Below are 10849 nucleotides of genomic sequence, written 5' to 3'. Positions count from 1 at the left end.
TATTTAAGTATAACATGTATAGGCTTTAGCGCATTCAAAATCTCGATCTCATTTCAAATAATGTAGAAAAAAATCCTCAAAAAGTATTTGTGATTCGGGCTCAGAGGTTCAGCAGATTACTGGAAAGGTGAATTTCCCTCCATTTTTTAAAATCTGGTGCTACTGAAAACACAGGATTTCCTACCAACACACGTAGAAGTCAAAGTAGTGGTGTTTTAACCTCTGGGTGGTCTTGGGTCGATTTGTGCCATTTTTCATTGTTCGTATACACGCCATTCGCACTGTGTTGAATGGAATATAGCGAAAGTCTGCAAAAAAAAGTTTGGTCACATTTACTATTAAAATTCCAGTATGACTTCCGGAAATTAGCTTCAGTGGCTAAGCTACAGACAAACTTACACTATTGGTCTTAGTGGTCGATTTGTGCCCCATTGAAACCCATTATAAACGCTATTTTTCACTGCAGATTAATTACGGTTAAAGGGATCGTGATCGTTCCACCTTCAGTCTTTGTGGGGAGCTTGCCAGCAGCTGGCCGCCTGGGGGGCTTTTTATGCTCCTGCGAAAAAAAAAAAAAAGTGGATCGAAATACATGTTGGTGCTAACCCTAACCCTAACCCTTAAAACAACGAAACTATAATTAAAACTTTGTATGAATATTTCAGGGAGAAGTAGTTTTAACAGACTGGCTAATTTAAAGTGGAAAAAAATATTAATATATAATCTTTTTATAGCACTTTTTATGGCGTGGTTGATTTGTGGCTCTAAGACCAATAGTGTATGCATTTTTCTAGGACCCCCCAGAGGTTAATAATGGTTGCTTCCATTTAAGGGGAAGCCCAGCTCCAATGTGTCTAACTGAAACACTTAACAGAACTGGGCCTTCATCGGTACACATCTTCTTTCCTTGCTGTAACTACAGGAAGTTCCTGAACTCCGCATGTGAATGCATAAGCTGTAAATAACACGAGTCCAAAACATCAGCGTACAATCATTTCTTTATTGAGAATTTTTTTTTTAAAATGTATTTTTCTTATTTTCAGGCAATCAAAAATATAAGATTATCTTTTCTACTTTGCTTTTTCTCACATTTGCATTTCACAAACAGTGAAGTTTTTTTTCCATAAATAAAGTACAAAATACAATTTTCTCTAAATGCAAATAAATATCATAATAAATATATCAGTTTAAGTTAAACAACACAAGGTAACCAATACCCAAAAGGAATACTGCGGTGTTCCCTGAACCAGGCTGTCAAACACAAGGGGGGAAATAAAAGATAGTGTGCAATTTACAAAGTAGCAAATATTACAGAATGTTTTACAGAATCAAATGTTATTAAGTGTATATATTCAGATTTGAATTCACTGACATACCTTATTTGTATTAGAGCACTTTGATCTTTGTGCATTCTGCAAGTTGTATTTGCTTCCACGTCTACAAAACGACAGACACACACATACACTCTCACATGCATATTCTGTACAAGGCCCACATGCGCACACACGTCCACACACAGACAGAGTGAAGAACGAAGCTTTGGTTGAATGCTACTGAGAGATTTGACAGGTTCTCCCTTTAGAATTAGCTGTAAAGTGCATATCACAGACACATGTCAGGTCTCACTGGTAAAGGCTACTGAATCAAACATACTGTTTGTGGCACAGAGCATAAATAGCCTATTAGGTAGGGAAAATATTCAAGGCACAGGAATCACTGATTATCACCAAAGCTATTTTGATCACTACCAACATTCACCGGTAATGTCAAGACCTGCAGATGAGTTAATTTTGACGGAAGACCGCATATATAGGTCTTATAAGCTACATGTTATGTATAAAAATAGATTGATAACATTTGGGTACTTAAATCATCTCAGTATGTGTAGTTAGTCTAAGATGAGCTCAACTTTACACACATAAATTAAGAACTTTAAGTGTTATTGTCGACTTGTTCTGAACAGTTCTGGTGCTGATGAAAGTCCAGATAGACAGAAAAGTTAAAAAGAAAGTCATTTATCTTTTGTTATTTCCCTTTGGATCCATTTAGTCAGACAGGGATAGGCGTTCAAACACAGTGAGCCTCTTGGTGGCTGAGCCATCAAAGGTCGGAGACTCGGTTCCACTGGAACTGCTGCTGCTGTAGGACTCCTCCAGGGAGTCCTCAGAGGAGAAACGCTGCAGTGAAGGCTTTACGAATGTTCCAGCAGCTGGAAACAGCATACTGCTGTCCTGGTGCTGCCCGTCCTTCACGTTGGTGAAGACACTGCTGTTGTTGCTACTGAAATTATTTCCATGACCACACACGCAACGTGAGACCTGTGGCTCCAAGATGAGAGGAATGTTATGGATGTCTCCAGCGCTCATACGGGTTTGCTGGCTGCCAAACGGGAATGCTGCTGCCTCACGCTGCACAGAGTCAAACACTGGGGAGAGAAGGTCAGCAGGAGGTGGAGAAACAGAGGGAGCACGGCTGAAACCCTGGTTAGGATCACCGAAGACCGAGGCGAATGATGGAGGGGAGGAGCTGCGAGAAGAGCCCAGAAACCCAGCGAAGCTGACACTCTGGCGGAGCTGGTGCCGTGGATTGTGAACACTGGGTGTTGTGGTAGTTTGCTGCCGCTGGAATTTGGCAGACAGTAACGGACCATCGCTGATTTTCTCCTCATGGATGAAGTGGCAGCGTGAACCATAGGGGCAGTAGCCAAAGTTATAGAAGGTTCTGCAGGGCTCTGTCTTGTATTTGGGGTGGCGGTACAGTCCTCTTAGTTCTGCCTCACCATGGGCAAACTGGCATTTGCTGCCATACTTGCAGCTGCCAGTCTCCTGGAAGCCACGGCACAGCTCAGTTTTGTAACGGTTAGAGGACACCATTGGTGGGGTCTGGGCAGAAACAGTAGATGAGGGAGGGAAGCCTGGTGGGGGAGGCACAGTAGTAGCAGTAGGGCCTGAGGGAAACAGCTCTGAGTTCTTCAGCTGTCCAAACGAAGAGAGAAGGCTGCTGCTGGATTCAGTTAGACTCATGGAGCGATCGGGACGGAAAGGTAGCTGTTTCTTTGTGGAGACAGGGGCCGGGCCCCAGATGGTTGGCCAGAGAGAGCTGCCAGTGTCGTCATTATTAACATGCTCAGTGCTCATGTTGAGGCTCAGAGAGCCAGGAGGGGAAGGGGTGAAAAAGGGGGCAGACCGATGGCTCTGCCCTGAGACTTCGTTCAAGGCCAGGTTGATCAAGTTCTGTAACAGACAGAGGAGACTGTTAGAATCCAAAACAATATATGTCTAATATTAATGAAATGCTGAACATTTTCAAAGTCTTTCTATAAAGCTTTATTTAGGATATTGGGTTACATGAATGCCAAACAAATAATAACAACAACAATAACAATAATGTAGCCAAATTAAATTGAGATTAACTGAAATAATATAAATGAATAAAATCATAGTTTGTGATTTTCCATTAGTTTACTGATACAGGAAGATTAAACTAGGGCACACAACCAACTGAGCAGCTGACCGTCTTAGTCACCTCATTATGTCTTAAATCACAAAGTGAGGAGGCCCTCTGTCATTTCAAAAGGTGTTCGCATCAAAACACCTTTTCAAAGTGTTACAGTCAGAGCGCCTAAGCCACGCCACCCACCAACTAGAAAAAGGGTTTTTCAAAACAAAAACAAAACACTGAAGTAGTTTGACTCACCTTTGTTAAGATATCGTCGAGCATTTCGGACATCCTTTTGGCAACAAGTTAAGGACTCGGGTCTGAACTCCAGTTGACTGTTGGATATATGTCCAGTCTTAAAAGTTAATGGTCGAGCCTCTCCTTTTAACTCTATTTAAAAGCCCCTCCTATACTGGGAGGAGTTTCCATTCCCCCTTCCGGGATGACGCTGCTGCTGCCTCAAGTTTCATATGAGCTAAGAGATGGGCGGGACTTAAACGGTAGAAGAGAGAGAGAGAGGAAGAGAAGAAAGAAAACAGTGTATTTTTAACTAGTTGCGTGAAATGTGTCAGTTTCGTAGGCAAGGGGGCCTATTTACATAGCTCTCATACCCACTCCAAACCTAGAACGGCGCACACTTGTTTTGCTGTTTTTGCTCTTATTCTGTACCAATTAGTGTGAATGATTTTTAACCGCACAAACTCTGTGATACTTTTTAAAACCCAAAGCGCTCAATGTAAAGTGGCAAGGAAGGCTGTTTATTTAAGATGAATACACTGACTCCTTTCATCTCAAAGTACAGGCACATCTGTTCTATAGTCTGTAGTAGTTAATAGATAGTAATAAACATATGCAGCCATATACTCATATATGACTAATGCCCAGCTTTCTGGAAGTGCCATCAATCATCTCTGATCAAATCCCGTGTCGCCTCTACACTATATCTTTTGCTCACATTACGTTACATATACATCACTGTGCTTTCTTGTTTACCAGAATACATGCAGACATTTCCCCATCTGTGGTCTGGTTTCTGCTGTGCACCAGAGCTCCAGCAGAGTCTAACCATTACCAGAACACAGACAATAGAAGCATTGATTACAGATGAAAGAAACCAATAGTGGTCTCTTATTGGTAGTAGAGTGTGGTGAATAACTCCTTCACGTCATGTGTAGCCACACGTTTTTAAAGCTGTTTTAATGCAAGGTTTGCACACATACCCCACTTTGGATGGCCCACAGTGGAAATGAAGCTGACACATAAACTTCACAAACAAAACAAAAGTAATTACCAGAAGCATATTGTTATTAGTGTTTAACCATTTTTTCTTTCCACAGTGAGCATTGCGTTAGCTATGTTTTTCTGTCTTTCTCACAGGCATTAAAAACATGTTACATTAACACTTAACTTGTTTATAATATTCTGGGGTGATTTTTTTTTTTGTATAGTACGACTGTAGAAACACTCTGTGATTCACACATTGCATGGATCGGTTTCACACAGTGTCAAGTGTGAACAATAAATGTTCATATAGTCTGTACCCTGACACATGAAGCAGAAGATTTCAAGCCCTTTTTCATTTGCATTTTGCTGATTAAGACTGTGATAAAATATAAATATCACATGTCTCTTGGTCTAGTTGAGTCAATTCAACCACAGCCATGGTGAAGACCGTTAACAGACGATGACCACTAACACTGTCTACAAGGAGAGTAATCTATAGAGGGTTATTGGTGAAATGGCTGCCTGTTCACGGAGCGTAGTATCAAAAGCTGTTGATGTAAATTTGACTTGAAGGGAAGAGTATGATAGGAAAAGGTGCACAAGCAACAGGGATGATTGCATACAGAAGATTATCAAGAAAAGTCAACTCAAGAACTTTGGAGAGCTTCACAGGAAGTGGAGCCACCACAAGAGCTGTCACGTTCCTGATATCTTAGAAATCCCCCATAGTGGGCTATCATAAGGCAGAAGATGAGACTCCCTCACCCTCCAAATCCACCTCAAAATAAAAAAAAATTAACAAGAGCTGGAGGCCACTGTCAAAGCAACCTGGGCTTTAGTTACAGCTCAGCACTGCTACAAGCTTCAACACATTGGTAATTTTTAATAAAGGCGCCCCAGTTAAGCACTGAGTGCATAAGTGAACACACTATCACGTGCATCTCTAATGCTCGTTTTTGGGTTTTTTTTAGACGCACTTGTACATCATTTCACGCATGTCAGTAAATCTAATAGCTTCTTATTTTTCTGCGAAACTGCTACGCTGTTATCAGCCAAATGAAACACCAGATTTTTTTTGTCGCTACTGCTGCGTCATCAAGTCACATGAGTCATATTTAGTCTAGTAAATGATGGCAAATATATTCTGATCACAGTTGTGAAACAGTAGAAAAGTCACAGTAAACAGAAGGTGGGTGCCGTGAGAAGAGCCACAAGGATTTTTAAAAAAAACCCAACAACTTTGCATTGTAAATCAAAAGTATTCAAACACTTTGGTAAAATTAACAGACTAAGCAAATCCTTCACTCCAAATCAAACGTAGCTCCCAACTGAAATTAAAGAGTTTTGCTTAAACAGGGGAATTATTAATGCATAAAGGGTAAGACTGGATTAACCTTGCAAAAGATATCTTCACATACAACATAAGTCTAGTAAATTAAACCAAAGCAGAAAATGAAAATACAGAAGTACATTGCTAGTAAATTAAGAGCGTGATTAAAGTTCCCACTTCTGTTTCAAGAAACACTGAGCCATAGCCAACCATAGAGTTTCGTTACAAGTTACCGCCAGAACACTTGGATGCTCTTCTTGCTCTCACTGTACTTTCTTAAGTGTACTCCCTCACAACAGCTCTCTGTATGTGTTTTTGAGCCTAAGTTTTCTCACTGTTAAATGCATAATGTTTGAGTTTTTTAAGTTACTGAGATGAGTTGCTTTTATTTTGGTTTTAAATCATTCTTGGGTACCATGTTGTATAAATGTGCAAGAGGGTTTGGTGAGAATCGCAATCTATATCATGTACACAACTCACAGGCCTCACCTGCACGCCGACACTAACAGTGCAACTCAAGCCAAACGAGCCTCTCATGTTCAGCTATTAATAACTGCAGCTGCATATAAATAACCCCGCTGCATTTGATACAAAAAAGTCTGTCAAGAGGGCATGCAACAATTGTTCCCATCTTTGCTGAAAAATTTAGTTCGTCAGCAGGCAAGTAAGCGGGCACAGACATGAGGGATGCAAAATACCAGCACTGACATCTTGTATATGTATATCTTTCCTTTGTTTGTATGTCTAAGTGTGGGTTACCTTACTCTACTGGTTTCTAATGAAAGTCTTCCCGGTTGCATAGATTTTCTCTTTAACAGGGAGTGTCACGTAGAGTTATATTCAGAAAAAATGCTGATGGTGCTTTCCAGGTTCTTGTTGTGTTTTTTCTTTCCTTGGTGACTAAGAGAGTCTGTGCCCAATGCCAAGTTTTCCACTAGGATGATTTTAGTGACACACCAGCAGACTTGAGGTCTTGTAACATGTTAGAACATGATCGCACATTTAATTCAAAGGAAATTGTCCCTATGAGGCAGGAAACTGTGGGAAAATTGTAATATGAGAAATGAAGACAATACTTTGTAAGATTGGGACTAATCCACAGAAAAATAAGTTAAGTACCAATGAGATTTTGAGTGCTCATGAGGTTTATTTAAACATCGAGTAATGCCAGTAGGTCATTTTCCACAGGTAAAAAGCCCAGACTTGAAAGCAAACATTCAATATATGTGGGGAGAAAATCCACCATGCAATGCAAATATGCATATTTGTATTATTCCCGTATCCCCTAATATAAATTTATTATGAAATGGAAAATCTTTACAATATGATTTTTATCTTTTTATTTGTTGCCTTATGAAAGGAATGTGCTGCAGTATGAATTTTATGCAGTTCTGTACCCACATCAGCTCTTAATTCTTTAGCTTTGCCGGTCACTTAGATGTACAGATGGGTCATTAACTAAAACAGGCCTGTGTTTACCCTTTTAACCATCCCCTATACGATTGGCTTTTACATTAACCCGCCTTTGCAAAATAGATCACTCTTTAAAGATATATAGAAAGTCTCCTGGGGGAATTTTAGATAATGTTATCCCTGCAGCTTAGTGGGTGATAATTTATAGCCTAATTACAGAGCTGGTGAGAAAATTTTCAATCTTGAAAATATCTCTAGCTGGCAAAAATATACTAGAATAGTAAATACACAAAAAAAAGAAAAAAAAAAGAATAGTAAATACACCCAAACATGCTGTATTTTATTCCTCAAGGTTCATTATTCAAGAAACAACATAGAGGAGGGAAACTGGAGGGAACTTTTTAGGTGTTTGACTCACCACGGATGGCTGTGAACTGCCAAGTCATCATCATGTGGTTCAAGATGTTTGGCAGGTGAGGTCAACATATATGGGAACACCCAACCTGCTATGGTTTCCATACTGCCTCTGTGTACTTATTTGCATAGAAGCTTCTCCGGCTTTATCTCTTTAGCCTTTCATTTCCTCTGTCCCTCTGTCTTAGGTCAAGTTGTAAGTAAAGCCACCGATAAATACGCTCTGGCCAGCTTGTCTCTCTAATAAGAGATACTTTGCAAATATTTAATCATGCCCTCCATAACATTGCTATGGTGACATGCCAAACATTGCACGCCTAAATGGGCACAGGTTCAGCAGTTACTTAGCGACAGCTGTGGAGCAGGTTTGCAAAGCTAATATGGCTGACACAGAAATATGATGAAGCCAAGCTGCTCCTGATTCTAAATTTAATAGCTGATTCATCACGGTGAAAGGCCACGGAGGGAATTGCGAACGAAGAGGAGAAATAGGAGCATTAGAAGGGAGGGAGGAAGGGATTTTAGCTGCTGACATTATGATGAGGGAAAGTACCTGTCTCCCCAAATGAATCCCAGACGCACTGTTTTTCCATCTTTATCTATGTAACAATTATGGATTCTTCTGTGTGGGGTGCACCGGAAGTGCACTGACCACACAGTACCACAGTGTACTGAGAATATGCAAAGACGTGTTAAAATGAGGATCATTTGACTTAACAAAAGTGGTCTTTATAAGAACTGAAAGAACAAAAGGTCCTGACTAATGTCAGACTATAGATGCTGATTTAGAGCTGAGGAGGTAAACAGCGTGGTGCATGAAAATCATTTAAAATCTCCAGAACACTGTAAACAATGAACAACAACTTTTAACATAAGAGTTTCCCAATCACTTAGTCACACTGCGAAAACCTGTTTAGTCTCGCCTGCTTTCGATTCTAGTCCTAGCAGGTTTTATTTTTTGCTTTCATTGTGCAAACGCAGGTGTATTGACTTCTATTATTGTTTTTTTTAATTGACATTCATTTTTAATAACTTAATTGTGTACTTTAGTGTATATTTATTGTTGACTTTTATGTATAATGTGTATTTTGTATTTTGCATAGCTTGTACTGAGGTTGTTTTCAATATGCTAAATATGCTACATTAGTATATATATACATCTCTCTCTCTCTCAAATTTAATGAAACTGTTCATGTTTTTCATGGGATTATCTTCATATTTATTTAATTAACCATTTATAATTATTTATTTGCCAAAGGTCAGAAAAAACAAGTGCTAAATGCACTAAAGAACCAGATTTTTACCAAAGTGATACCCTATATCAAGAGAGATTGCAAAAAAAAAATTAAGAACAATAAATATTAAATGGATAAAAAACCCAGGCAATTCTATGGAGCTCTTATGGATGACAAAATTTTCCAGAGATTCCCTCATAATCTTTACTCTGGGTTTGGGCTTAGTGTCACTTAGCAGTGCCACAGAGACAACGTGTAATGGATACAAAATTTTCAGTTTAGGGAGTCTCAGTGATTGAGAATATAGCTGAAGGCCACATGCAGAAATGTTCCCATAAAGCAAAAGTGTGAGGTCGTTACCTGGAATTATGTGTGAAGGCATGCAGTTTGACACGGCAGACCAGTAATGTAGATTCAAACAACTGTGGTGTTTGTGCTTGTTTTGGTGCTGCTTTACGGTTCTTGTACCCTTAGTGAGGCGAGGTTTCTTTGTGTGTGATTTTGTTTTGTTTTTTTCTTGTTTGTTTGTATTTTTTTAAAAGACAGTCTTGTCTGGCAGCTTTACAATCAGAATCATGATCTGAATTGACTGATGTGCCAAACATAATTGGTTTTGCCAGATAATTCTATAGGGTCCTTTTGTTAGTGTTTTTCTTTTTTAGTCTTATTTATTTATTTATTCATTCATTATGCTTCACAGGTGACTGTTAATAATACATTTCTACAAACAACAAAGTGTTAAATTCCACAGTGATGTCGTACTGTACCAGTGTATGACTTAAACTGTGAATATAACAAAGCAAGTAACAAGTAAAGCCTAAACCATGAAATCTTCTGAAACTCAATTGTTTGTAAAAAAAAAGAAAAGAAAAAAAAAAGCATGTATGACTTTTAATTTAATGTATTTAGTTTGAGTTTTGCAATTCATTAAAAAAAAATCTATTGTGTTATTTTATTAGTTTTTTTTTGAGAGAAAAATAAAGTCTTACTGATTAAGTAAGGGTCTCAGAAACTTGTGAATCTAATATGAAACACTTGTAAATTTAGGAACCATACTTCACATTAAACAAACACAGTACATTAAATTTAGGTAAGTTAGGTACTACTCTGAGGATGACTAAAGCCATCTGTTCAAAATCCCCACATTTTGTAACAACTGCAGGCGTATGTGTCTGTTCGGTTCATATGCTGCCGTATGCTACAAGTAATTACCAGTAATCTGGGGGTCAAAATAGATGATGACTCATCACAATGATTTGCGTATGTGTCATCCGTGTGAGACAACAAACAGACTGTCATTTGTTAGACTTTCTGCCGTGTTTTTCTTTCTCAATTATTGAAACTATTTTCAATCATGTTCCAGTGCTTTTAGCTTCAGTTTCTTTTTTACTACGTCTGAGCTGGAGACTGGTGTGAATAATCTTTTTCTACAAAAGATTTCAAAAGTCGGTGTCAAAACTAATTTACACTAAATCAATTTATGCAGCTATATGAAGATTTATCATACAGAAAATGAACAGCTTGTTACAAATGTAACGTTTATGGTACCTTTCCCCTAAATTAACAGTACTGATAATTATCAAAATCTTTTTTTTTCATGTTTCTGTAATGGCTAATCCACCACTATATCCAAAATCTTTAATCAAATGTTTTTGCTAAAAGATAATTATAATTTTTATCCATTAGTTTTCAAATTTAGTTTTTTTACAAAAAAGCAGAAAACTAGTAGACCACATTATTTTTTGATTAAGATGCCAAGTTACAGTTATTCACTTGCAATCCTGAACAGAAAAAA

At 38.5% G+C, this 10849-nt stretch overlaps 1 protein-coding gene across 1 annotated transcript; it reads right to left on the bottom strand.

Annotated features, from left to right (window-relative positions):
- Positions 1-980: 980 nt before the first annotated feature.
- Positions 981-3811, bottom strand: LOC309687706 (mRNA decay activator protein ZFP36L1). Its single transcript, XM_082502847.1, has 2 exons — positions 3697-3811; positions 981-3233 (listed from the first exon to the last, which is right to left on the bottom strand). The coding sequence occupies exons 1-2, from the start codon at positions 3727-3729 to the stop codon at positions 2046-2048; spliced, it is 1221 nt and encodes a 406-aa protein (XP_082358973.1). The 5' UTR covers positions 3730-3811; the 3' UTR covers positions 981-2045.
- Between the last annotated feature and the right edge of the window lie 7038 nt (positions 3812-10849).

The sequence above is a fragment of the Aulonocara stuartgranti genome (genome assembly GCF_965226115.1).
Source record: "Aulonocara stuartgranti genome assembly, chromosome: 14".
NCBI classification, from domain to species: Eukaryota; Metazoa; Chordata; class Actinopteri; order Cichliformes; family Cichlidae; genus Aulonocara; species Aulonocara stuartgranti.
Note: the sequence above shows the minus strand (reverse complement) of the source record. Positions and strands in the feature narration are given on the sequence as shown.

Bases quoted from the DNA above. Each gene is read 5' to 3' on its own strand.
- LOC309687706 (XM_082502847.1), bottom strand. From the start codon at position 3,729: ATGTCCGAAATGCTCGACGATATCTTAACAAAG. The intron at 3,234-3,696 runs GTGAGTCAAACT...TGTCTGTTACAG, and splicing joins TCGACGATATCTTAACAAAG to AACTTGATCAACCTGGCCTT.